General features: G+C 46.2%; 3 protein-coding genes across 6 annotated transcripts in view; 1 reads left to right on the plus strand and 2 right to left on the minus strand.

Annotated features, from left to right (window-relative positions):
• The first annotated feature begins 482 nt into the window (after positions 1 to 482).
• On the plus strand, positions 483 to 11,744 carry NASP (nuclear autoantigenic sperm protein). 4 transcript variants are annotated; one of them, XM_027463195.3, is made up of 15 exons: positions 484 to 657; positions 1,728 to 1,778; positions 2,315 to 2,425; positions 2,974 to 3,054; positions 3,616 to 3,713; positions 4,425 to 5,306; positions 6,672 to 6,754; positions 7,501 to 7,586; positions 7,708 to 7,781; positions 8,802 to 8,990; positions 9,237 to 9,403; positions 9,811 to 9,864; positions 9,954 to 10,025; positions 10,959 to 11,090; positions 11,578 to 11,744. In XM_027463195.3, the coding sequence occupies exons 1-15, from the start codon at positions 596 to 598 to the stop codon at positions 11,629 to 11,631; spliced, it is 2,196 nt and encodes a 731-aa protein (XP_027318996.1). In that variant the 5' UTR covers positions 484 to 595; the 3' UTR covers positions 11,632 to 11,744. The 4 variants fall into 4 exon arrangements, with proteins under 4 accessions (XP_027318997.1, XP_071898101.1, XP_027318996.1 ...); XM_072041999.1 differs by lacking the exon at positions 484 to 657 and adding an exon at positions 1,120 to 1,309; XM_027463196.3 differs by lacking the exon at positions 10,959 to 11,090 and having other exon boundaries at positions 483 to 657.
• A 583-nt stretch (positions 11,745 to 12,327) lies between these two features.
• LOC110351500 (uncharacterized) lies at positions 12,328 to 15,327 on the minus strand. The gene is made up of 9 exons (XM_072042005.1): positions 14,703 to 15,327; positions 14,300 to 14,515; positions 14,107 to 14,215; positions 13,933 to 14,035; positions 13,596 to 13,823; positions 13,385 to 13,510; positions 13,124 to 13,269; positions 12,786 to 12,925; positions 12,328 to 12,476 (listed from the first exon to the last, which is right to left on the minus strand). The coding sequence occupies exons 6-9, from the start codon at positions 13,470 to 13,472 to the stop codon at positions 12,455 to 12,457; spliced, it is 396 nt and encodes a 131-aa protein (XP_071898106.1). The 5' UTR covers positions 13,473 to 13,510; positions 13,596 to 13,823; positions 13,933 to 14,035; positions 14,107 to 14,215; positions 14,300 to 14,515; positions 14,703 to 15,327; the 3' UTR covers positions 12,328 to 12,454.
• A 543-nt stretch (positions 15,328 to 15,870) lies between these two features.
• Positions 15,871 to 26,277, minus strand: part of GPBP1L1 (GC-rich promoter binding protein 1 like 1) — a 32,116-nt gene continuing 21,709 nt past the window's right edge. Inside the window, exons 7-12 of the mRNA XM_038183173.2 lie at positions 24,922 to 25,115; positions 21,403 to 21,543; positions 18,887 to 19,045; positions 17,985 to 18,109; positions 17,025 to 17,127; positions 15,871 to 16,790 (exon numbers count right to left, since the gene is read on the minus strand). Coding sequence (XP_038039101.1) covers positions 16,644 to 16,790; positions 17,025 to 17,127; positions 17,985 to 18,109; positions 18,887 to 19,045; positions 21,403 to 21,543; positions 24,922 to 25,115 — 869 coding nt within the window. The 3' untranslated portion in view covers positions 15,871 to 16,643. The remainder of the gene's footprint in view (positions 16,791 to 17,024; positions 17,128 to 17,984; positions 18,110 to 18,886; positions 19,046 to 21,402; positions 21,544 to 24,921; positions 25,116 to 26,277) is intronic.

Consider the following 26,277-nt stretch of genomic DNA (forward strand, 5'->3'; position numbering starts at 1 on the left):
TCTCTCCTGGGCCTTATGCTGTGCAGCCAGATGGAACAAGTTTGTTTATTGCTTGCTGTGATCTTTATGTGAAATGTGAAAAGTTTCTGTGCCTGCTGTTTCCTAACCCTGCTGGGTTCTGCTCAGCCCAGAAAGCCGTTACAGCAGGGTCAGGCCTCTACCCGACGGGCCATTTTCGCCCTGAGGGGAGCGCAGTCCGTGCTGTGCTTTCCCTGAGGTGATTTTATTCCTGAGGTAATTTCACTCGCAAGATGTCCGCCCCGCGGCCCGGACTACAATTCCCAGCACGCCCCGCGGCAGCCGGAACCCCGTTCCCTTCGCTCCTCCCCGCCTCGCTCCGCACTACACTTCCCAGCGGGCAGCGCGGCGCAGCGGCGGCAGCCGCCTCTCGGGACTACATTTCCCAGCGAGCCTCGCGCGCCGGCGCCCTGAGTGCCGGGCGGAGGGTGGGCGCGCGGCATGCTGGGAGCTGTAGTCCGGAGGCTGCGTGCGCGCGCCGCGAGGCGGGCCGGGGCGTGTCCTGGGAGGTATATAGGCGGCCGGAGGGGTAGGGGTCTGCACTCTGCCGCCGCCGCCCCTGTCTCCAGCAGCTTCTATGCAATCCTCGGCCGTCGCCGCCGCCCCTTGCGTCGAGCCCGCGTCGGCCTCCCCGACTAGGTAGGGCCGGCCCCGGGCCCGCTGCGCGCGTGCGGTGCGCCGGGAGGAGGGGGGGGGGGGCGGCGGGGGTGAGGGGGGCCGCTTCCCGTGCGCCTCACAGAGCAACGGGGGGGCTGGGGGCGGCGGGCGAGCTTCCTTGAGGCGGGGGGGGGGGGTGAGCGTGTGGCTTAGGGGGTGCTGGCTGGGCCCGGTGCCCCCTCACCTCCCCCTGTGTGCCCCCCCCCCCCCCCCCCGCGGGCGGTGGTACGTGCCGGCCCGCTCCGCCGCGGCCAGCTGGGCCCGCTCGGCTCGCGCCGAGGCACCACGTGACCCGCGCGCGGCCGCGGCCATCTTTGTTGGGGGCAGCCGACGCCGCTGAGCCTGCCCGGAGAGGGTCGGGGAAGGGGGGGGGGAGCGGTCACGTGGCGCGGGGCCGGCAGCCCGTGAGGAGCCGCCGGCGGGGTTTGGCGCCAAGGGCGGGGGCGGGGCGGCGGTGAGGCGGGAAGGGGCCATTGTCTGTGAGGGGACGGGCAGCGGCCCTGCTCTGGCGGCAATAAACAAATAAACAGCGATCAGAGCATGGTTTAGCGCAAATAAATGAGTGAGCAGCCCCCAGACTTGGGTTTAACGCGGATAAACAACTCTCGGTCTTTGATTTAGCACAAATAAACGGGTAAACAGCCCTCAGCCTTTGACTTAACACACGTAAATATGTAAACAACCCTCAGTCTGGGACTTAATGCATATAAATGAGTAAATAACGCTCAGTCTTCGACTTCATGCATATAAATACATCAGTAAATAACCCTCAATCTTCGACTTAACGCATGCAAATAACCCTCAGTCTCTGACCTAACACACGTAAATAAATAACCCTCATTCTCTTATCTAAATAAATAACACACACAAATAAATAACCCTCGCTCTCTGACTTAACGCTTAAATAAATCGATAACTAACCCCCACACCTTGTCGCTCTCCCCAAAACGCTGAGGGGTGGCGGCGGTGTCTGGGCACCGCTATGGCCCCCGGCCTCACACCTCAGCCCCGCTGTGGCGATGCTGACGCCCCGCTCCTCCTGTCCCTTGCAGGATGGAAGAGGAACTGGCCGCCCCCTCCACCTCCGCCGACAAAGCAGACGGGTGAGTGAGGCTAAGGATGCTGCTGGCACCTTGAGAGGGAGGTCGTGGGTGTGTGGCTGTCCTTGTCCTGCTGCCCTGTGGGCATCTCCTCACGTCCCGCCGTGAGGTACAGGTGCCCTCTGCAGCACCCTGCTTGAGGGGTGCTGAGCCAAAACCAAGGTTCGCATCCATCTGTCTCCTCAGGTGCATCGTCAGAAGCCATAACCTGCACTTATTCTTCTCTTCTTGCAGCCGGCAAAGCCCTGTGCAGCACTGTTACACTGCTGTGCAGCCCCCTGGTATTGAGCCTCCTTTGCCATGCCTGTGTCTGACAGCCACTTCTTCCAGTATTTATTAGAATTAACCTATTTGTCCTTAACCATCAAAACCAGAAGGTGGTCCAGACTTCAAAATAAAATTACGGTGCTGCCAGTCACGTTAATGTCTGCAGCTCACTTAAACTGAGCTGCCTAGGTCTTGAGAGCTGGGTATGAATCCGACGTGTACTTTTCTCATTACTATGGAAACTAACAATCCTGCATCTGATTTTCTCCTAGTATGGATGTGGATGGAGAATCCAAGAAACTATTGGGTTTAGGACAGAAACACTTGGTAATGGGAAATATTCCAGCTGCTGTTAATGCGTTCCAGGAAGCTGCAAGCTTGCTGTAAGTAGTAAAATGTTTTGTGTGTTTTTGTAAGGGCTGGCTTTCAGGTTGACTACACTGACGTGGTTCATACGAGATTTAGGTTTTTACATTATGTATGTTGCTATATTTATAACACAACTGAGGAGAGTGCTTAGGTGTAGGACAATACTGTAGTTGCCGTGTAACTGGGACAGCTTTTATAATGATAATAATTGATAATGCAGTTCTCTAGGAAGGAAAAAGGATTTGATATTTTATTTTGCCTTACATAGTTCTGACGTAGCCTGTTAATGTGAAAATAAAGGAGTCGTGTAACTTGCCCGTTCTTTGCTAGTCTTGATCAGTCCCTGAGGGTGATAAGTCTTGCGTTTTTAGATTAACTTGCTTTGCTGGATGCTTCTGAGATACAGCTCTAAATAAGTGAGAGGGGCATCCATCCAATGTTCAAAAATGGAAGATGAGCTTAGGAAACTGATTCTTCTTGTCCAGGAATTCTTAGCTTTAAAGTTCAGTATCAAAACCTCCAAAAACCAGCAGAGGCAAATAATGCTTCATTACTTTTGTAGGGGTAAAAAATATGGTGAGACAGCGGATGAGTGTGCAGAAGCTTTTTTTTATTATGGAAAATCTCTCCTGGAGTTGGCAAGGTATGCTACCAGTTGCTCACGTACGGTGCCTGTCCTTAAATGTATGGTACACTTCCTTCAGGTGGTTTATAGCTGAACAGTAATGGGTGTGCATCTTTTCCGAAGAAATAGGAGTGACTGTCTTAAGAGGCTGTAAAACTCAATTTTGAGAGTGAAAAATGGTATCAGAAATAAAGCTTCTGGCAGAAAAACATTTCAAAGTAATATAGGTACTATGTGCTGTGGCTTGTTTGCTGTTATTTAAGCAATGCTTTGTAGTAGCTGCGTTTTTTTAGGAACCATTTGACAAATATCCATACTTCTCTGGAGGGAAATGTTATTTATGATGTTAGTAGGCTTATCTTCTAAGCACCTGTTACTGTCATGGAAGCATGCAGCGTGTCAGGCATCCAGAGCAGGAGTCTGGCTGGGGTAAAAGCTTTGTCCTCGTATAGGCAGGGTTGTGCTAGAGCCTCATGTGCAGAGTTATGCTGGGTGGAACGGGCCATGGTGTTGTAGCTTCCACAGTTAAAGAGGAGTAATAACAGGAGCCAAGGGATAACAACCTCTTATTCCCTTTAGAATGGAAAACGGTGTATTGGGAAATGCCTTAGAAGGGGTGCAGGTTGAAGAGGAAGGAGAGAAAGCTGAAGATGATTCCGCCTTACCGGCTGCTGATGGTATGTAAAGCTGTTGGTCGTGCCGTGGAGGTACCGAGCTGCATTTTCTTGTCTAAATGGTCCACGTGCTGAGTATTGGCATCCCAGGTAGTCAGAAGCATTTTGTTCAAACTCCTAGCAGCCAGAACGGACTTTTGTTCTTCTAATCTTGCTTAAAGATTGAACAAAACCTCCCAAACCTCTACGAGGAACTGACTGCATAAGCGTGTGTGAAGGGTCACCAGATGTCTGTGTCCTGAAGCACTGCGCTCAGGCTTCCTTGAGCTTCACAGTCAACTTGAACTGCTTCGTAACCTTGTGGCAGTACAGTGTCTGTAGCAGGACAGCTCAGTCTGTAAATGAACTCCAAGGATGGTAACTATGTTTTCCTACCTGCAGCTGGAGGTAATGCAGGGATTCTGTCGATCCAGACTCTTAAAGCACTGGCATCTCTTGCTTAGCTGTGACTAAAAATGCTAGCGCGCAAAACTGCACACTGCTTGAGCGGCCGCTTGCAATAATTCAGTCTGGGGAAGGGGAAGGGGTTTGCTTAGTCCGACTTTGTTGGTTGCATCCTAATAGCTTGTGTTGTGAAAAGGAAGTTTTTAGGAGCGTCATTTAACTCGATGACAAACCAACACGCTGGCTGAGGGTCTGAGGGTGGTGTTGTCAGTGCCCGTTAATGTCTGTCACTAAACTCGGAGAAATGTTTATGCTTCCTCAATCATGTAGAAGAAGCAAGGGAGGAGTTGAGAGAACAGGTATATAACGCCATGGGGGAAAAAGAAGAGGCCAAGAAGTCTACAGAAGGAGCTCCAGTACTAGCTGAGAAGGAAGTCAAAACGGAGGATGTGGAAATGGAAGACGGAACGGAAGAAAAGCCAAGGGAAGAAGCGACTGACATGGACATAAAGGTAGAAGAGACTAAAGAGAAGACAGAGGCTTCTGCGGAAAAAGAATTAACTTCAGAAGAACAAAGGCAGCAGATGGCTGTGGAAAAGACAACTACAAAAGAGGAGGCAGCTGTGGAAGAGAAAGCAGTGGAAAAAGAGCAGAACACAACGCATGAAGAGGTAGCAGAGGCAACGGAGGAGAAGGACAGAACGACAGAAGTGTCGGACAAGGAGCCAAAGGCAGCTGTGGAAGAGGCTAAGTCTACAGAAGCACCTGTGGAAGAGAAGGGAGAGGCAGGAGAGCAGATGACAGAAGCAACAGAAAAAGAGGCAGCCGTCAAAAAGGGAGAGGCTATAGAAGGGCAGGCAGAGGCAGCTGTGGAAGAGAATGCGTTGTCACAAGAAGTGACAGCAGAAGGGCAGGCAGCCGTCACTGTGGAGCAGAAAGAAGCTGCAGAAGGGCAGGCAGAGGCAGCTGAGCAGAAGAAGGTGGAGGAGAAAGAGCCAGCTACAGAAGAGAAACCAGCTGAACCTAAAGAGACAGAGTCCTCAAAGGAACCGGTGCCCGCAGAGGGCAAGGAACCATCTAATGACGTGGAAGAAAAGGCTGAAGTAGCAGCTAAGGTAGAGAAAGAGGAAAAGAAAGATGACCTGATGGAAGAGGGTGAAGGTGCTAAGGTAGAGAAAGAAGAGAAAGATGACCAGATGGAAGAGGGAGAAGGTAACAGTGAGGAGAAAAGTACTTGTGGGTGGCTGACTTGATGGATTTGGCTAACACTGGGTAAAGTGTTCCATTCAGAATTTTCTGTTTGCCTTAGAATAAGGAAAAGGCACTGTAAAGGGGCTCCTGGGGACTTTATATCCAAGTAACTGGTTTCGGTAAAGTTTCAAGGAACAGTGAATAGTCTTGGTTTTCTCTAGACTAACGCTTAACTAACTGCAAAGCAAATCTTGCCTTAAAGCAAACTTACAGCCCTGTGAGATCTGTAAGTGATGGCTGGGCTGGTGGAGAATACTGAATGGATGTTCACTTGCATGCGTCTGGGTTTACTGCACTAACCTCCAAATAACTTGAAGCACACATTGCCTCTGGTTATAACCGTATTTTATTTTAAAAACAGTGGAGCAGGAAAATGAGAACAGCTGAATGCAAAACAAGATGGTAAATTTACTTTTCAGAGGGTAGGGAAGGGACTTTCCATTAGAGTCTTTCTGGTAGTAATTAAAAGTGACAATTTGGCCGGTGAACCTAAACTTAATTTGCCCTGGGACTTGAAGGCTTATTGCATCTAGTGCAGTCTTCCAGCTGCCTAGCATTTTTTTCTGCCATTCTGCTTCCCTGCTGCATTATGGCTGTTGTCAGGATTACGTTAAGTTGCCTGGCAGAAACGTGTGCGCTTTGCCAAAGTGGGACATGCGTGGTCTTAGAAGGCCACTGCCTTCTGTGGGCCAAGTTAATCAATAAACTGATCATTGCAGCTTGGCTTGTCAGCAACTCAGCCTTGCTGAGGAGTGGCGAGTGTTCAGACCGAACAGTTCTGTGTGCTGAGAGGGCTCGTGCTGAATGCCGAGAGGGGAAGCAGTGCCTAGAAAGGTGTCTGGCCACAGTGACTGAAATGCAAACCCAGAGAAGAGTGACCTGCTCTTTCTTGTCCTGTGAAAGGACTGAAACGAGGAGTGAGAATTCAGAAATGGTCTCATCTGTACGCAGCTTGGCAGCTATCTTGCTGGAAGCGCTTGTTTGTTATCTGTAGCATGAAGTCCAGCAACTGACCAGTGCCTCCGGGGCTGCTCAGGATCCCACGGCTTCAGTGGGGGTTCACAATTGGTGAGAACTGAATTCTAGGTGAGTTTCCGTTCTAGTACGAAGTTAAACTTAAAGCAAGGACTAAGGTTGCCTTGAACTACCTTAGCCTACAGCGCTCACAATTCAGCAAGATGGCTGCTGCTGGGAATCTAGTGGTACCTGTGCCCTTCTCACATCCCACTTCTAACCTCTCCCTGGAAGGATAAAATATTCTGCCTGGCTCCATGTGAAGGAAGCATCGTAACAGCAAGCGTTCTCATTCATCTACTTTCCTTCTAGAAACAGAAGAATCTGAGGAAGAAGATAAAGAAAATGACAAAGCTGAAGATGATAAGGAGAATGAATTGACAGTGGAAGACAAGGTGAGGCTGCTGAGCTCTGATATTGGTGCTCTTGAAGGAGTGATGTCTGTCTAAATGTCCCTTTTAAGTTTGTAAAAGCTCACTTGTGTTTCATTTAGTCCTGTGCAGGAAATCACTTCTGTTTAGAAACCAGCATTGCTGAAGGAAAGAGCATCGTTACGCATAGTCTGTATTGTAGGATCTTGTTCATTTTTTTTTTCTGTGAACTTGTGCTTATTTAACTAACACTGAAACAAATTCTTGCAGTCTATAGACCAGTGATGCAGCCCGGTAGGTGCAGGGGTGGGCTTCAGCAGGGAGGGCTGCTTTAGTTTGTCACTGAAGCTACTTACTCGAAACAGTTCTGTGTTGGTTTGTTCTGCTGTTGTCTCACTGTACGCATCGAGTGCACCCAGTCCAATAAGTCATGATTAAGATGGGGAATTCACTGGGAAGTGTTGTGCTGCTTGAATCTGAGGAGTTAGCTTGATGGAGCATTTCATGTTGAAGAAATCTGAGCCCTATCTGAATGGTGTGAAGCATGATAGGCACCTGTCTTAAACAGAATATCTCTGCCTCAGACTACTCTAATGGAGCTCAAAAGCATTTGAGGAAAAAAAAAGGAACCTATAGTGATTAGCTTATCTTAATAGCAACTTAAACCTCAGTCTTACTCTCAGGATAATATTGGTGCTTGGTGCCCTGTTATTTCTGGGAAGCAGAGGGGAAAGGCCGTATCAACTAACAACGTAAACGTGCGTTTCTAGTCTTTACAGGAAAGTGAGGAGGAAGAAATTGGAAATCTTGAGCTAGCCTGGGACATGCTGGAGTTAGCGAAAGTCATCTACAAGAGGTAAAAACTGAATCTGCAATTTGGTTGTCTGTGAGAGAGTGGGAGGGAGCTGGGAGGCGGTGTAAGCATAATGCTAGGTATTTAGGTGTTCTCATGGAAATGTTTTTTTTTCTTGATTTAGAAAAGAAACAAAAGAAGCTCAGCTCCATGCAGCTCAGGCTCATCTAAAGCTAGGAGAAGTCAGCATTGAATCTGGTAAGCAGTGCTAATTCTTACCTATCAAGTGCTGGGTTTCATTTTGTCACTTCCTATTTCATACTTCAGAATGAGTAGAGGTGACTGCAGTCTGATAAGACGAAGAGGCACATATTTTTTCTAATTATAATAGTACAGCCTCACGAGAAGCCTTTTTAATCAATGGATGAACAAGTGAGTTCCTTAAACAGGTATTCCGTGCTATTCCAGAAGAGCAGGAGGAAGAGTTGAGTAAGAGCAGGTGTTAGAGCAGAGCACGAGGCTGTTTCATAGGCAGGGCTTGGTTAGCTTCAGAAATTGGGAAAGACTCTTTCCTTATGGAAGTACTCAGTCACTGAGCTCAGAGGGAAGTGTCACGTGCCAAGCCACTTCTGGAACGTAAAGACTGCGAATAAATGGCTGATGATTTTAGACTTCCTAAAATGGTGTGGTGCAGCTGGGAAAGACCCTGATGCACCAGGAAAACAGGTAGCAAGCTGCAGGTTTGTGCCTTCTAACATGTCTGTCTGCCCTTCACTTGAAAACATGTTTGTTTTGTATTTGATCTTGTTAAATAAAATGTGTCATCATTGGAAATAATGTGACAGGATTCTGGACAAGGGTTACAGTGAGGGTTGTGTTTTGTGTCAGTGGGGTGCTGGACTGGAAGGTGGCAGGGGACCACTCACCTCCAGCTCAGCTGCAGTTCTGCCTGGTTATATTCAACTGATAGGTAAAACAGCAGGATTAGTGTGGCAGGTTTTAGCTTGCCTGTTTAGTTTATTGTGGTATTGTAAATAGACAAAGCACCTCGAGAAAATGGACTCGATCTTTTTATGAGGGGATGGCAGTGTTGGACTGTGAGCGCTGTCACCTGCCAACAGGAGAGCAGCCTGTCGCTGAGCTCAGCTTACATTCCCTGCTACTTCTCTTCTTGGACTTAAAGAAGTGGAATAAAATACGTAGTAACTGAATAAGGGTGTGGATGGTGCTTAGATAAATGCATCTTGTTTGTAAAGACCGTATGGCTTGCTCCTATAGAAAACTATGTGCAGGCTATAGAGGAGTTCCAGGCCTGTCTGGCCCTGCAGCAGAAGTACCTGGAGGCTCACGACCGCCTGCTTGCCGAAAGCCACTACCAGCTGGCCCTGGCCTACCACTACAACAGCCAGTTCGACGAGGCGGTGCTGCAGTTTGGCAAATCCGTAGAAGTCATCGACAAGAGAATGGGTGAGTGGATGTCCGAAATTGCCTAGCCCAACAGAGAGCTTTCCCAAATCAGAACTGACTTTGTTAATTGCCCTGCCAGCAATTACGTCTGCTTATTACCTTGTCATTCGAACGTTTGGTAACAGCCCAGCCTAACGTCTGAACAGCCAAACAGCACCTGCTGGTGGGCACTTGCCTCTGGGAACTGATAACCGAACAGGGACTTGGTGTGGAGGGGTTTTTGCCCTAATAACTATGTCGTTCTAGCAATGCTTACTGAACGAATAAAGAAGTCAGAAAGTGGGTCCCCTGAAGATGAGAAGGAGATCGAAGAATTAAAAGGACTTCTCCCTGAAATCAAAGAAAAGATAGAGGATTCAAAGGAGTCTCAAAAGAGTGCAAGAGTAGCTGAGCTGGCACTGAAAGCGACTCTGGTGAGTACATCCTGCTGTTGCCTTTCAAGCAAACATCCTTTCAGTGAGATTTGAAGTAAACCAGTGATGGGAAAAGTTCAGATCAAGAAGGGAATTAAGACAGATGACATCTGAAAAGATTAATAGGAAAAACGCTGAAATGAATTGCTCCAAACTGAACTGGACTTTGGTAGGCTTCTCGAGTAATTAAATACCTAAAGGCTAAAAATGATAGTCAAATGTGAGACTTAAATGAGTGTTACATCGCTACGTGAACCTTTCTTCTATCCTGTATGTAAGTGTAGAAGCAGAATATAAAGTTAAGACATGGAGTTGGGTTTTCTGCAACTTACTAAACTAGTGCATTGGCCTTGTGGGAAGAGATGGCAGAACGTGCTGCTTAGCTGTTATCTTCTGCTTTTCTTAAGGTTGGAACTACGTCTGGCTTTGCACAAAGTGAAGACAGTGGTTCGGTTTCCACAGTAAGTCGAGCAAAGATGGATGCTGAGAATTCGTGACTGCTCTAAAGATTGCTGTTTGCTGTTAGTGATGTGTCATTGTTTTGTAATAGATTCCAGTTAGAAAAGCAGCAGATGGAGCATCTCAGTGTGTTACAGACATCTCTCACCTGGTCAGGAAAAAGGTGAGTTCAGAAATGACGAGTTGAATAAACAGGTGGTTAAAGTACCCCTGGCTTAACCTCTAGTTGGATTTCTTAGCTTAAGGCTTTTTCTCAACTTAGTTCTGTAACACCTGGAAAAAGAAAAACACTCTAAAAGTAATAAGAGATGGTGTGTGAAACTCCTTTCCACTGGGAGCTAATCAGTCTGGGAACCATCCAGCCTCCAGGAGAATAGTTGGTGATGGTTCAGCTCCCTGCCTGACCCACACTGGTTTAACCAGAGCTGAATTGTGTGGCTTGTGGAGGAGTTCTCTGAGCAAATGCCCTGCTCTGCTGAGAGCCCGCAAGAAGAGCAGGGCAGTGTGTAGATCTTGAAAATTAAAGGCAATTAACCAGGCTGAATTGGATTCCCTTCTTTCCAAGTGGAAATGGAGAATTGGACTTGCAAAATACCAAAGCCAGTCCAACTGTATAGCTGTGCTAAATTGCCTCTTAACAAGAAAATAAGATATTTTAAAAGAACCTAGTGCTCAATGTATAGTTTTTGTTTCTTTTCCCCCCCAGAACAATTTCTGATATTGCTAAAATTATCCCACATGGGATATTGTTCTTTATATTGTATGGTGTTGTGGCACAGCCTTGTCAGTTATGTTAGCCTGGAATTACATGGAATGATTTTTACAATCACAGCGTTAACATGTTCCCCTGCCAAACCCTAACTCAGGATAATTCAGCATTATAGATGCTAGTAATGAAATAATATCCTCCTGGTTATACTTTGTGATTGAGACCTTTGTGCCAAAGCTTCAGAGCTTTGGTTAAATCCTACTAAAGTATTTGTCTTGAATCTGGCAAGTGAAGGTTGAGTAGATAATGTGCAATGACATCTGGATGCTAACTTTCTAAAAACACTTACATTTGTCCATAGTGAAGACTAAACAATTTTGTCCTCAGAGGAAACCAGAGGAGGAGACTCACCAGGGAGACAATGAAGCTAAGAAATCTAAACCAGAACCGGCTGTCAATGGTGGTGGTGCTGCTGCTGCCCCCAGTGGAAAGGAGGTTGCAGAAAAAATGGAAGAGGAGGTGGGCAGTAGAGTCAGGACATGGTGCCTTGTGTTTGTTTCTTTTTGTTTGTTTCCTGTTCTGTTAAGGAGTGGTTTTGTGCCTGGCTGGTTTTATTGCCTGCTGGTCTTCACAGGGTTTCCTGCACGAGGGGGAGTGTTCCAAGCTGCTGGGCTGCACGTTGTGCTGTGGTGTCTGACACCAAGTGAGCTGGGCAGATAACAGGCTGCGCAGCTGATGGGAGGGACGGGAATGTGTGTGCTGGGGCTCTGGGGCTTGTTGGGCTGAACAGCACAGGGCCTGTTTGTGCAGCAGAGTGCTCCAGGGTTTTAATATTTCTCACCTGGGCTACAATTGTTAACGGCTGTTGTAGTTCTGGGCTCTGAAGACCAGCAAAGCATGCCTAGTTTTGTTTTCAAACTGCAAAAACAGTGAATGCTGCATGAATTGATGCTGTAATGCACTAATTGTTCTGTTTCTTAAATCCAATACTTCTCTTTTCTTTCAGGCAGAGAAGAGGCCACAAGCAGAATCAGGGGCTACAGTTGAAAGCACAGTATGATAATTCTTTAACCTCGGACACTCCTCTCCTTACAAGGAAAATGGTTTTGTATATAGTGTATTTTTTCACTTTTTGGCAACTTTTGTATGACTTCAATAAAGATTGTAAGCAAATTGTCTTGCCCTTCCCCTTAAAAGCTCCCCCCTCTGCTCCTCACTGCCCTGGGGGTGCAGATCTCCCCCCAGCCCCTGTTGGGCTTGCAGCTCCTGGGCAAAGCTGGCCTGCTGCTGTAGCACCTCCCCTGGCCCTGGGGGTGTTGGGGAGGTGCGATAAGAGCTTGTCTGGCCCCTGCAGCCAGTGCTCAACCTGCACCTGTGCCCTTCTGCTCTGCCACAATGCCTCTGTTCACAGGGAGCAGGGGTCAAGCGCTTGGTGGTGCTTCCCCTGCCCTGAAGCCTTTCCCAGGGCTGTTTGTGCTGGAGGTTGTGTTCCCTGCATCCCTTCTGGCTTGCTGTGGGCAAACTGCTGCATTTGATTACGTTCATCCTGGGATGGGATCAGAGCAGAGCCGTGGCCACAACTCAGACCCAAAACTCTGCAGTGCTTTAGTGCTGGGCATGAATTTCTGTATCCTCAGGGCTGGGGCAGGGGTTCTGCTCTGCCCTGCTGTGCTTGGAGGGCCTGGTGGTGGAGGGGGCACAGCGCAGCCTGCGCCTGGCTCAGGGACAGGTACATTTGTCAAAAAAGGCTGAGAAGTGACGAGCAGCAAGGGAAGCCATTTATTAAACACCCAGCACGGGGCCTCCAGCACGCGGGAGGAAATCTTGCTGTGGTTTTTGCTGCTTCCTGGCTTGAGCCATGAGGACTGCGTGTGAAGCTTCTCCTAAAAGTGGCTGGGGATGCGTCTGAAGGGGTGAGCAGCAGGGAAAGGGAGTGGGGGGAGGAAAAGTTGTGCTCCTCTTTCCCTCCTGCTGTCCCCCAGGCTGGCCAGGACAAATCACCCTTGTGTGGGGGCACTGACAACGCGTCCCACCCCTTCCCTGCTGCTGAAATTCCCAGCACCTGGGTCCCAGGATGGCCCAATGCACATCCCCCAAACACCGCCCTTCCACAGCTGACCCCCAGCCCGCAGCTGTAACAGCTTTTGCCCTCCCTTTATCACTCTGGTGTTTAATAACGCCCCAATTTCCTGCCCCACCCTGTCCCCTTCTCACCTCGGGGGCGGTTCATATTCTGCTGGTGGCTCCCGAGGAGGAGGGGGGTCCTCCAGGGCTGCGATGGGGAGGATGGGGGCAGCGGGCAGGCGGCTGGGGGCTGAGGGGCTGCCGGGCCCCAGGGCTGGTCCCGGAGCCTCCTGGGGAAGGAAAAATCTGGCGTTAATGGGAATGGGAAGAGGGGCTGTGGGCACAAAGCAAATCATGCCCACAGTCCAGCACCTGGGGGGGAGAAAATACATCCTGCTGCAGCCAAGGGAACAAATCCTGAATCAGTTCCCTGGGAAATGCCCGGCTGAGGTGAGGGGATCTTCTGCACCCAGGGACGATGCTCTTACCGTGAGAAACCCCGGCAGAGCCCGGGCTGGTGGGAGGACGGGGGGGATCGCCCGCGGCCCCGTCCCCTCTGCCTGGCGTCTCAGCATCCCCACCTCTGCCTGCAGCCGGGCCAGGCCCTCCGCCTGCTGCTGGGCCGCCAGCGAGCCTGGGGACAGGAGCTCGTCACTGTGGGCCCGGGGTGCTCACCTGGCTGCCAGCCCACAGGCAGTGGGGTGCTGTGGGGAGGCAGTCAGGGGGTTCCCCATCGCCCAGACACCTACTGGCATCAGCTCGCCTCGCCTGCCGGACCTTCAGTGCCCGGAGCTCATCCTCCAGCCTCTGGTTCTCCAGCTCCACGGCCAGCAGCATCGCGTCAAGGTCCTGAGTGCCTGAGGCCCTGGGGCGCTCTGCTGGCAGGGCCGGGGGTGCCTCAGTGGGGACAGAAGGGGGTCACAACCCCAGGCTGGGATCTGCATCAGGGCTGCCTCTTACCTGTCCTCTTTGTGACCCTTTTCTCCAGCGCCGTGGCCTCCACCTGGAGGTCGAGCAGCTGGGCCAGGATGGCCGCGTCGTGGCCACCGCTGCGCAGATAGGACAGCGTCAGGGCCCTGCCACGGCACCGCTGTCAGATGGGGTGGGGGCTCCGCTGGGCGCCCGCCCACCCTCGGCTCTCACCTGGCCTCAGCAGCGAGCGGCCCCACGGGCGGCAGGAGGGTGGGCCTGGGGTGGAAACGGGGAAACTGGGAGCAACTGGGAGCCTTTTTGGGGAGCAGCCTGGGTGCTTCCCCTGGAGGGGTGCTGAGCCCTGCTCGCCCCAGCTGGGACTCACCCTCCGTATGGGTGCCCGGCCTCACCCTGCAGCACCTCTGGGGCTCGCCTTGGCTTTGGCCGCAGCTGCTCCTCCGCCAGCAGCGCCAGGCGCTGGCACAGCCCTGCGGGGGGGCAGGACGGGTCACCCCACGAACCACAGCCCCATCACCCCAAAACCTCCACCAGTGCCTACCTGCTCGCTGCTGCTCCAGCTGCTGTGTCTTGGCCCGGATTTCGGCCACGTGGTGTTTGTGGGCTTCCAGCAGCTCTGGTGCCCGCGGGTGCCCCTGGCTGGGCTCTCCCTGAGGCACAGGGGGAGTCAGGAGCCCCACGGGGCTGGGGACAAAGCTGGGGACAAAGCCTGCACCCCGTGTGGGTGAGCTCACCTCCTTCTTCAGCCTGCTGGCTGGGGGTTGCTGGGGGCTGCGGACACGGGGCTCGGTGGCCCGGAGCAGGGCCCTCTCACGGGGTGTGAGGATGTCCCCCAGGGGTGCCCCCCGGGCTTGCCCCGGCCCCCGTGGTCCCAATATAGCAGGAGGGAGCCCAGAAAGCAGGAGGAGGTGGCGCTGCTCGGCGCGGTCTCCATGCTGGGGCATCCCAACCTCAGGGAGGTAAACAAGAAGGCAAAAAAAAGTGCTTAATACCATAAACTTTTCTGTCTTTCCCAAACTAAGCACTGAGGGGTGCAGCGTGCCCCATCTCAGACTGGGATATATCCAGCTGACGCCAGCAGAACCCCATTTCCTCACCCACGTCCCCATCCCCGCGCCTGACCCAATCTCATAGTACCGAGGGGTCCTGCAGCCTCCGGGCCCTGCTGGGGTCCCCCCTGGAGCCGCCGTCCATCGGTGTCCCCAGGCAGAGCCGCTCCTGGTGTGCCCGCAGCAGTGGCTGGGAGCTGAACGCCATGCGGCAGCTAGGGCAGGTGAAGGCTCCTGCGCCAGGCATCGGGCTCCCTGCAGGAAAAACACCCAAATCCCACCCCCATGAACCCAGCTCAGGGCTGGGGCCCTTCTCTGAGTGAGGGAGTACCAACCTGCTCAGGATGAGGCAGCTATGGCTGTGTTTGGTTGCCAAGGTGGGAAGGGAGGTGCCGAGGTGCTGGGCAGGCCCTGCCCGGGCTGGCAGTGAGGGCAGTGGCATGGGGCCGGCCCCACCAACAGCTCCCAGAGCCTAAAAGCACAGTGAGAACATCAGCTAGAAATGTTCCCCTGAGTACTGATGCAGAGAGATGGCTAAACACCAGAATTTCATTGCACATCTTTCAATCCACAGGAGTGGATTGAAAAACAAGACCCATGGTGAAATCCTGCCCCTGCTGAAGGCAGACCGTCTCCCCCTCAGCTCGGTGAGCCCAGGATTTCTTATTTGCTGTGCAACTCCATCCAGCCAACTTGCAAACAGTGGACAACCATGCAAATACTTCCCGATCCAAAATGCTCGTGTACAAGCTGAACTTAAAACAGACAGTGAAATAGCTTAGGCCACAACTGAGTTGTTTGTAAAATCCTTTTTAATCTAATAGAAATGTTTTCATGAATTTTTAAAAAAGATTTCAATGAAAACAGCTTTGGATTCAGACATACCCTTGCCATGTTGTGAACAGAAACAGCAGCATTGCACTAGGAACAGGAAGTGACACCGACCAGTCGAGCTTCACTATTTTGTATGAAGCGGAAAAAAAAGCAAACTGCTTTAGTGGAAGATAGTTCAGATTATTTTCATTTCTTTTCTTAAAAAAGACAAAACCAAACATGGGCTATCATCTCACCATTGTCTTCCCTCTCCCCTTTTAAAGGAAGAATTTAGCTTCTGCAGTCTGAGCACTACAGCAATGTTTGCCAAGTGGAAAAAATACAGTGGGAGAAGCAGCTATTTAACCCCAGTGCTATCAGAACCCCAAAGTTGCAAGTCCCTTTAAAGGAAAGCTTTTCTTACATAAGAAAGACAATTAGAATTGGCAAACTGATGCAAAATATTTATTCCAAGTTAGTTATTTTTGATGCAGTAGTTTTTCCCCCTCATACAGACTCAATGTGATAGTCACTTTTTTAAATCTGTAAATAATGTTATCAAAATAATCTTAATCTTTGAAATCTCACAAAAAATTTATATTTTACAATCCACCCTGAATATCAAGGCTGCAAGAAGAAGAACACAAACAATTCCTATATCCAAATATTTTACAGCTGTACCCAAAAAAGAAAACCACAAACGCCTGGTTAAGTGATGAAGCTCCCCGAGCCGCCAAAAAAAAATAAAATAAAAAATTCATGTTATTAGCATTAATTTAACATAATTAGAACTTCAATAGCCATTTTGTCATTGACAATGATTGTTTTAGCACATTGTTACCGCACGACATTATGTAATGCAGGCGGCACTGTTAGAAGCTTGTTGTTGCAAAGATCAGTCAGTCACTGGTATCCTGCTTACAAGACTGAACTTGTGCACTGCCCCACAAGGGATTTTTGTCAAAATTTGCTAGCTGCACAAACTTCTATAAGCATTAGGGCAAAACCAAAAGAAAAAGCTAAAGAAGCCAATTTCTCTCTTCTTTGGGATACAATTATTTCCCTTGTGCATGAAGTATCAACAACAGAAGAAAAAACTGAACAGACTGGAGACAGAATAAACTCTGTTTAGTTTATACAACCCCAAACACATGTTGAACTATGAACTGAGTTTATTGGGTTGATTTTATTTATTTCAATTTTCTTGTGCCCAGTCTCAGGCATCGTCATCTGAAGTTTCACTGCTACTAGTTTCTGTGTCTGAGTCCTCAATCTTTGTCTTAAAAGTGCTTCTCCAGTGGAACAACAGGCTGGAGCCGCGGCCCTGAAGAAATCCATTCTTCCCAAATCCGTTTCTTCTTCGCTGTAGAAATGAAAGCAAGTTTTAAAATAAGCATGAGTATGGAGAGTAACTGTCCCTAATCCTCTGTGGACATCAGTTATATGTTTAATCGTATATACACATGCTCTGTATGGATAATGTAGAGTCATCAACTAACTGGACTACAGTTTCATTAGTTGTCTTCTATACTACAGGAGATGTGTAAGAAGGGAAAGAGTGAAGAACAGTCACAAGTAGTAGGAGTTTGAAACATACCTGCTCTGATTTAATTTGGAACTCTTTGAGCTCATCCTCCGTGAGGGGAAGATAATTCTCATCATTTTCAGGATATTCCTGCCATCCCATCTCTTTCAATAACCTAATTTGTGGAAAAAGGGCACAGGAATTAAAGCAAAGGAACAAAGGCAAAGGAGAGAACAGTTTCTCCATGAAGGACAAGGTTCTGTGTTACATTACTTCAAATTCACCAGGGAATCTTCTGTATCACAGACCACTTCAACAACGCTTAGTGTTTACCCAACATTTTTCATACTCAATGTCTTTTACAAATATTTAATCACCAGCAGTCCTGTACAATGGGTAAATAGCTAGTCTGGCAGAAAGAAAATAAAGCAGAAATTTGAAATTCTACCCAAGGACACTGAAGGAAGATGTGACGCAACCAATCCAGCACCCTAGCTCAGGATCTTCTAAAAGTTACTATCCACTCGTACCAGATACTCACACACTGCCTAATCACAAGATACAAGCTGAGATGCTAAGCAAATACTTTCTTAACTCTCTCCCACATTTACAGCATTTAAAGCAGCGCAAGAGTATTCTAAGTATAGACAGTAAAAGAAGTGTGAGTGTGTATCTTCATACTCCAGATCATGACACAGGGCATCCACTTACATATTAACCAGGATCACGCTAGGTTTGCGCTGCCCCACCATGCAGGCAGGTAAATATCTAGGCAGTGTTAACACACAAGGATGTGGCACTAGAGGAGTACAGGAACCTAATTACACACCATGGCCAAGTCTTGGCTCAGCTGTCAGCATCTTGTTTTACTTTCAGTAAGACTCCACCCAGCCCAGCACTAGTAATGAAGCCCACACCTCTAGCCCAGCTTTGTGCACTTCCCAGAATTTTCTTTGGAATAATTTTCCTCCTCACACAGTCCAAGGACTCACCCTCCCTTACTCCAGACACCTTGTTTTTCCATTTCCTTACCTGTGTTCTGCTTCCAATGAGTGAGAGAGGTTTTCCCCCTCTTCTGGCAAAGGAAGAGAAAGGCCATTTTGATGGCAATTCTCTTCCCAATTTTCCTTTGGTTCTGGTGTGCTGTTGCTCTCCATCTAAAGAAAAAAAGAAGTAAAGTGTACAGACCACGCTGACAGCACAGTTTGAAGTTCAAGCTTCTGCTCTTGGGGGTAAATCAAAGCCTTTTCACCTCTAGTCAGTGCTTTCAACACAGCCTGGGCTGACAGTGGCTTAAAAGCAATTTCTACCTATCTGTGATGAGACAACACGATATGTCACTTTGGTAGACTGCACTTTGATGTAAAGGGAGTAAGTGTTGGCATTACAAAGCTGTAATCAGCGGCTTCAGAAAGAGAATACGAAAAGCAAGAATACTCCTCTCTTAGAGATGTCCTTTACATACACATTAAGCCACAGACTTCCACATTCAGGGTTCTGATCCAAGCCTGAGGCTTCAGCCACTATCCTGCACTTTTTGCAAGCAATGAGTTCAGCTTTCCTGTGAATGCAGTTTGACAAGGAAGTTTGAAAATAAGCTAAGACTTTAAAGTATGGAATTGTTCAACCCCTGAGAGAATCCTTTCAAGACTCTAGATTAAGTTCGCTGTCACCTTCCCTTCCACCTCATTTATTACTTATCCTTTTGCATTTCAGCACGTTACACATCTCCTTTCATCTCAGTGCTCTGCACTACCTCTGCTAGCATGTGTGTCAGCCCGATGGAAGTCAGTCATTTCCTAAACCACAGCCTGAATTACACACACTGCTTTTTTCAGTACCCAACTCTTTCAATACATCATGATCGTGTATGTATGAGGAGAGAAGGGGGAGGATGGATGGACAACACGGGACAAGGGGTACAGTGATCTTACATCATCCAGCTTGTCGCATTCTCTGTTCTCTGTTATCTCCCCATTCCTATCATCTTTCAGTGCCTTCAGGAATTCGCTCTTTTTATCAGTGGTGCGGCGCATCAGTTTTGTCAGGCGCGAAGAGCAGATCTCGATGGGAGGGGTGGTACTGGAAGGACTCTAGACAAAGAAGGCAGAATACAGAGACTTTAAACAGTCCTGCTATGAAGATGAGGCCCTCTTCAGGGTCTGTACCTTCAAATGCCCATCAGTTCCCAGACTAGCTCTTAAACCCTTAAGAAATCTAATTTCAAATGCTCATCAAAATACTGAATACTTCTTACCAGCTCACGCTCCCACCTATCACTACCAACTCTAATTTTTTCTTCCTCTAGGTGTCAATTCATGTGGCCATGAATACATTTATTTTGTTCCTTGGCAACGTAACTCTCTCAAGTAATGCTGGAGGCTACAACAGAATATGGAGGCAGAAAACTTTATGCAGGACTCAGCCCACAAAATTAAAAAATTAGGGAGATTAGACTCAGTTCACATTTGTGTCTTAAACCATCCTGTCTGCCTCTACCCTGAAATTAAGCTTTGGGGTGGTAATCTCTTTTCAGGGAGTGGTACATCTTTAACCAACTGGATGTGAAACAAGTAGTCACAGTCTTTGTATCCTCTCCTGGTAAGCATGCTGCCAATTCTTGCCTACGAACACTCACAACCCAGATAATTCTGTGCCTAGCCAGTCACAGACAGCCCTTGACCCTGTGGTAAATCTGCTCAGCTGAATTCCTGAACCCAAGGTAACCTCCCAAGCTCTTTGACAGCGCTTTGCTTTCTTAATTTCCATCTTTGAACCAGGCATAAGGTACAACAGTTTGCACATATGCAGTGCCTCAGCCATGACAGTAAAATTAAAAATTAAAACACTGCTAACCAAGATGAGTTTCAATGTAATATTTCATCATTTTGAGTGGACATGGGAAAAAAATCTCCGAAAATGCTGCGTGAAAGTTCTCGGTATCTTTACCTTCTGATCTGGCTACTCTAAGATGAAGAATTTAGCCACTTATATAAATACCTGCCTGACCCAGAATCTTGCATTCAAAGCCATTCTTTTTCTTCACTTGCTTTGATTATCTTTTTCTCTATACAAAAGTAGAGTTCAATTTCCTAAAGCATGTAGCTTCCCCTCCTGCCTTTTTTAATTAAAAAAATAGAAAAAAAAACAGAACTGGGGTGGGAGAGTTGCAAATTCAGGCTCTTCAAAATAAACCTCCTTTACAAAGTGTTTTTATCATACCACATAGTGCTCTAAGCAAAGATTAAGGGAACTGAAATATTTAGCAAAGCAAAACCAGGCAGCAACTGCTGTTTATGTTTCTCACGCCTGATACACATGAAACACTGGTGTGCAATATGCCTGTGAGGTGTGTGCTGAAAGTAATGCCTTAGGGTAAACACTTCTCAGCTAGCCTTTTCAGATTTTGCCTCACTCAACACCATCATGCACCAATTAGCAATTGTACAAGGCATAAGTGACTTCATACTAAGATAAAAAGCTGGTGTAGTACTTAAAAATTAAAGCTTTAAACATGGTAATTAGTTTGACTGTAAGCAACATAAAGTAACCATCAACAAAAGAGACTTAGAACTGGATGTCTTCTGGTAATTTGGAATACTCTGCTAAAACCACTGGAGCTTTTTGATAGAAGCAGCCTTTTTACCAGCACTGTACAGAACTGCCATGGTCCTACGCTTCCATACTGCATATCCCCAAAAGATTCAAAGAAAAAAAACGTACTCTAAGTGTCCAAAGTTATTCAATGACATTTTTCTACGAAGTTTCGTGGAATTTCAAGCTCCAGAACAGCATTTTGCATACAAGCTAAAAAATGAACCACAGAAATGCTGGCCAAAACACGTCAAGTCCCACTTACTGCTGAAGTGTTAAGAAATTTACATTCAGAAAATCTCTCCACGCTTCATACCAAACGTGGAGGTAAGGCAGCTTTAACCTCAGCAGATTACCTCCTACCAGCGTTAAAAACAGACACCTAGATAAAGACATGTAGACATGTTGAATCCTTTGAAAGCTCACTGCTTATATGCTGTTGTTCTCCTACAGGAAGTTAAGGCAGATCCTTCTCATCTGCCTTCTTTTCCCATATGGGAATCAGTTTACCTTTTGCTTCACATCTGTTCTTGGTATCTGCACTCCAATAGCACACCAAGTCTATGCATGTTTAGCTATGCAACACCTGTCAAATTACTTTTTAATTTCTTTTTTTAAATCTGAGAGGAATCCTAATACATTTGGACAAACACCAATGGCTCCGTCTTCACGTCCAGGTAAACCACATTTTTCTTTTAGCGTATCAGAGATGTCGCAGGATGTACTAAGAACACACAGGCAAGTCATTATTCAAGGGTACAAAGCTAGGTAGCACATGCAGGAAAGACCTTACATTTAAGCTATAGTAGGTGACAGTGATAAAGTTCCCATCATATCCCCCAAACCAATCGCTTACCTCTTTGGGAGATGTAAGGACTGAGCCACTTGCCAGTACCGCTGGTTTGGTTACAGACACTGGACTGGTAAAGGCAGAGTCACGGCCGGAGGAAAGCGAGCCTGGTTTATGTTCATTTCTGTTGGCTTTCCATGGACTTGGCTGTATTGAAAAGAACACAAAATATACAATAAATGGTAAAGCACTAGAGTGAGTTGCTTGCAAGCAGTAACACAAATACTGTATTGACTGAAGTTGTCTGTTGTATGGATTTTTTTCCTCCCTCTACAAGAACTTTCTCAACAATTTTACTCCTAAATCCATTAGTTTTTCCCTGTCATCTTCTGTTTTGCCCAAGCCACACACAATTCTGCTTCGCAGGCACCTCCCTCTAATAAAACACTTCAAGAGCACAAGGAGAAAATCGAGTGTTGCTCTTCATCAGTTGGAATCACCACTGAGTGATGCAATGCATCTTGGAGCTACACAAACAGATGAGAAGTAAAAGATCCCAATTAAATTCACATTTTATATGGGAACACTGTGTGCCACAAAGAAAGGGTTTGCATCATCTGACAGGAACTCCTCCCATGCAAGGAAGAAACACATCAAGAAATGTTTTCGTCCACACTGAGAACGCCAATTATTTACTTCCTAGGGCTCTGAAAGTGTCCATCACTGTACTGATTGAGGGGAAAAAAGAAGAGCAGGCAGTTCATCCTTCTAGTAGGTGCACAAGCACCTACCGTTTTGGTCCGGATACTCTCGGCAGTATCCCTTCAGATACAGTGGTGATTTGTTGAAAAGCAAAGACTTCAAGATAACTTGTTACTTGGTATATTATTTGCAGACCTCTCGCCAAGGAAGGACAAACACTCAAGTGACAGTCTTTACTACAATGATTCTAACAAGAGATTTGTATCAAGTAGCATGAAAAATACACCTGTCAGAGCATTAAGGTGTACTGATTCTTTTGAACCAATAGATTTCAGAAGTCAAATCCAAGTCATAGCAAATTAACTAATGCACAGTGGGTTTAAGTTAAATCTGAGAGTAAGTGGATTTTGTATTCTGTGAACAATGAAAGCAGAAGTCATTATTTCAGTATGTTCTCTCACATTAATAGGCTTCTACTCCAACTTAATATTGCCTGGTAGTACAATTAGAATGGAGAATTACTTTGACAAGGTCTTTTCCTCTGCATATTCACATGGTTGCATTTGTTCAGGCACCTAACTCTTGGCTGCTAATTGTTATTCTCCCACTGTCCACAAAGTGGCAGCTTAGACAAATTTAACGGCAGACTACTGTTACTTTCTTAGAGAGACCACCAGATTGAAGCACAACAGTTACAGATGAGAATCAAAAGGAATCGTTGCAGATTATGCCTTTCATGCATTGTTCAACTTCGAGGAATTATCCTTTTCTAAAGAACGAAACAATACACTTGTTTCACTACCACTATGTTCTCTTCCTTTGGTACAGCTAACAAAAACATATTTCATTCAGCTTGCCTGTGGCAGCTTTCCAATACTGCTGACATGGCCAAAGGCAGTGTTTTGACTCCCCTATCACTTTATGCACTACAGTTTCCACACAACTTTCTGGAGTCTTCGGAAAAATGCATCCTACCATCCCTGCTTCATGCTTGCACCTTTCAAAAAGGCATCATTCATGCACATAGTTTTTCTAAGGGCATGCTGATCTCCCACCTTTAGCTCTACTAATGGTCACCATTCATTAGCAAAAGAGCTGCTGATGAGAGACAATTCTTAATTATTGCAGTCCTCACCAATAAAGCGCACCATGCTACCCCTGTAATCACAGCACCGTGTCAATACAAACCTACTTACAAATGACTAAATGCACATTTACATCATGACTTAACATGCCTGTGATCTCTTGGGAGCTCCCACATATCGCAAGCCAATATCTTCTCCACTGGCCCTATAGCTTTTCATGTGTTATCAGTGCTGTCACACCTGGATGAATCCAGATGTAATCCACGCCTAGTAACTGGTTCAGTACAGAATATCCTTCGCTGAAAGGCAACATAGGCTACCACTACATATTGCCATAATTCTGGTTTATATATAGATACATAATCCAGAATGCAAGTGAAAATTATGTAAAACAAGCTAAAAAACATCCAAAACAAACAACCCTGTATTTTGATATAAACCCAACTTCCACACCACAGTTGCAAGGCTGTCTCAAAAAGCCTGAACATAGTTTTCAAGTTATCTATAAAAATGGGAAGATTTATTTCAACCGTGAGCGCAGATATCCCAAGTTATTCTATCTGTGACTATCTTTGTACACAACGACAGCAGCTAAGACAGAAAAGCTGTATGCGCTCCTTTTCACTACAATACGGTTTGCTTTGAAGCAGAGAGACAGTCTGATGGCTTGGACAAACCGTATCTTTGTCTTTTTGTTTCAAAGAGGACTCAAAACATCAGGCTAAAAATAGGTAAGACTGTATTACACATACCAACCCAGCTGTACAAACACAAATAAAAGCCACATTAGGCTCACAGCACTACAGCTCTATCTTATTTAGCTATTCTAAACAAGTACATACCTAGACTGAAATATTTAATGGTTGATTCAGTGAACAGAAAACTCTTACTAATAACCCTTTATAATAGGCCAATTTATCCCATATCATCAAGAAAGGGACCAGTTTTCAAAGTAAACTTTTATATTAGCTTATTGGATAATCTTTTTAATCATTAAAATTTTTCCTGCAGTTGGCAGAATTTGGCCTGAATTAAGAAAAACTTACAAAAGGGAAAGAAGCTCTAAACTTGCTTTCTCATAGAAAAAGTTCTGTTAAACTCTCACTTTGCTTTTATCTTTGAAGTGTGCAAAACTATTCTGCTCTTATCACAGAAGTTTCTGTTGGAATGCAGCAGCCACCATTAGCAATTAAATTTTGGAGAGATTGTTCTTTAAAAAGGTGTGCAAATACCCTTGAATATTTGCACACCTTTTTAAAGAACAGACTCACTAATAATTTTAACTTCTAAAATACCTGGACTATCAACACTCTCTTGCAATGAAAGAAAGCACAAAATCCACTACTTGCAGCTTGTCTTTAAGGCTCATAAACTGCAGAATGCTACAATCTAATCTGATCTTAACTTCAATTGTGTTTTAAACACGCAGTATTGTAACCCAATAAATATTTTTAAGGTAGTCATGCGAGCAATTTAAGCACATCTCATTATGCATTCTTATCCTCTAGTGTTGCTTATTTTTGTCCGATTAAGCTATGGATTCGTCTAATGTATCAGAACACCGCACACTAAACCAGACACCACTACAGCCAGAAATGAGAATTGGTTCTCTATGTGGACAAAACCAAATGATACTTTTAAACAGGGAAAAACGTCTGTAGTAATAAACAGGTCTCTATTATAAAGGCAGCTACCCTAGAAACTACCATATTCAAACTGTTATTTCTCATGTGGTTGATTCTGATATGAAGGGAGAGGTTTTTCTCTCCTTCACTAACTTGGTTGGAAACCCCCATACCTTGGAAGGAGGAGCTGCAGGTTTAGGAACCAGATTTTTGTAGACACTTGGAACAATGGTGGTGGCTTTGTTGCCATTTGCCAGGTGAGAAACAGGTGATGTAAATGCAGCTGAGAAGGCAGCAGCAGGATCCTCTTTTGAAACCTTTTTGATGACCAGCATCTTGGTAGGTTGCTTGGCACTAGGGGGGTTTTCTGTAAAAACAAAACAGGAAAGATTCTGAAATACAAATGTTCTGTTCCATAACAGGTTCAGTGCACTGCTCCAGCTTCTCCCCTCTGAACCTTAGAAGCGACATGTCTAATTCTGAGATTGCTATCAGCTGTTCTTTTGTTTCAGCTTTGAGCAGAAAGATAAGGATGTCAAAGTCCATTTTTTTTTTCCTCTGTTTAACCACAACAACTCCCTTGACTCTGAAGGGAAAAACCTACAGTGACATCAGCTAACAGCCTTCCCACCATACTGCAGAAATCAGGACAGATCAGAGCAGTTCTTTGAGCAACCAAGGTTCAGTTGTTAATTCACTAACAGAGAAATATTTTGCATAATTTATACCTTAGAAGATGCAGTGCTTTTGCAAAGAATCACAATATTTCTCACCAACACATTTTCAGGAGCAGAGTAATTTAAGTATTAGCATAAACACCTAGAAAATCCACAAATGCTAGTTGTTATTTTTTGAGCAGAACAGTAAGTACCTGACAAACTTGTTCTAGGACCAGATTGCATTCCTTTTACAAGTAATTTTTTGTTTGTTTCTTTCTGGTATTTTTATTGTTTACAGTGCTTAACCCCATGGATCTAATTACATTCTAATTAGAGATTAACAAACCTATATTTAGTTGAAGGAAAATGACTTATCAGTTCCTTTTTTTTTTTTTTTTTTTTTTTAAGGCATAGATTCCCACATAGTATCACAAAAAGCAAACCAGTTCTGATTTTAAAGGAAATATAAACCACTGAATAATAACAATTTTGTTGTTTTTCTAATGTGAAGATCTCAACTCAGGAACTGATGTCTAGTTCACTCAAATCTGCTCTGCCCTTCAAGCAATGCCTGCATGAAATTGTAACTGCAGTACAACACGAAGCAGAAAACTGACATCGCTGCCACAAGCATTTTTTTTTTTTTTTATAAGTGCAGGTTTCAAGCAGACATAAAGGCCAAGAGATTAGTTACAACTGTGGGAGGAAAACAACAAAGGAGAGAAAGCTGCAAACTGTCTGCTTAAGATTTTAAGATCTTCTCTGAGCAAAAAGCTAGCACTTAAAAATGATTTACAGTTAATAATAGTTTCTATGTAGGTATTTACAGTTAATAATAGTTGCAACTCGCTGCTTCAGCATGAGCATTCC

This window comes from Anas platyrhynchos, chromosome 8 (genome assembly GCF_047663525.1).
Source record: "Anas platyrhynchos isolate ZD024472 breed Pekin duck chromosome 8, IASCAAS_PekinDuck_T2T, whole genome shotgun sequence".
NCBI lineage: Eukaryota > Metazoa > Chordata > Aves > Anseriformes > Anatidae > Anas > Anas platyrhynchos.

What these genes read in the sequence shown, in the direction of transcription:
- LOC110351500 (XM_072042005.1), bottom strand. Translation starts at nt 13,472, where the DNA reads ATGCTGCTGGCCGTGGAGCTGGAGAACCAGAGGCTGGAGGATGAGCTC. An exon ending in GGCGAGGCGAGCTGATGCCA is followed by an intron (nt 13,270 to 13,384) that starts GTAGGTGTCTGG and finishes TCCTGTCCCCAG; the next exon opens with GCTCGCTGGCGGCCCAGCAG. An exon ending in GAATATGAACCGCCCCCGAG is followed by an intron (nt 12,477 to 12,785) that starts GTGAGAAGGGGA and finishes TCACCCCTTCAG; the next exon opens with ACGCATCCCCAGCCACTTTT.
- NASP (XM_027463195.3), top strand. Translation starts at nt 596, where the DNA reads ATGCAATCCTCGGCCGTCGCCGCCGCCCCTTGCGTCGAGCCCGCGTCG. An exon ending in AGTCATCGACAAGAGAATGG is followed by an intron (nt 8,991 to 9,236) that starts GTGAGTGGATGT and finishes ATGTCGTTCTAG; the next exon opens with CAATGCTTACTGAACGAATA. An exon ending in CTCACCTGGTCAGGAAAAAG is followed by an intron (nt 10,026 to 10,958) that starts GTGAGTTCAGAA and finishes TTTTGTCCTCAG; the next exon opens with AGGAAACCAGAGGAGGAGAC.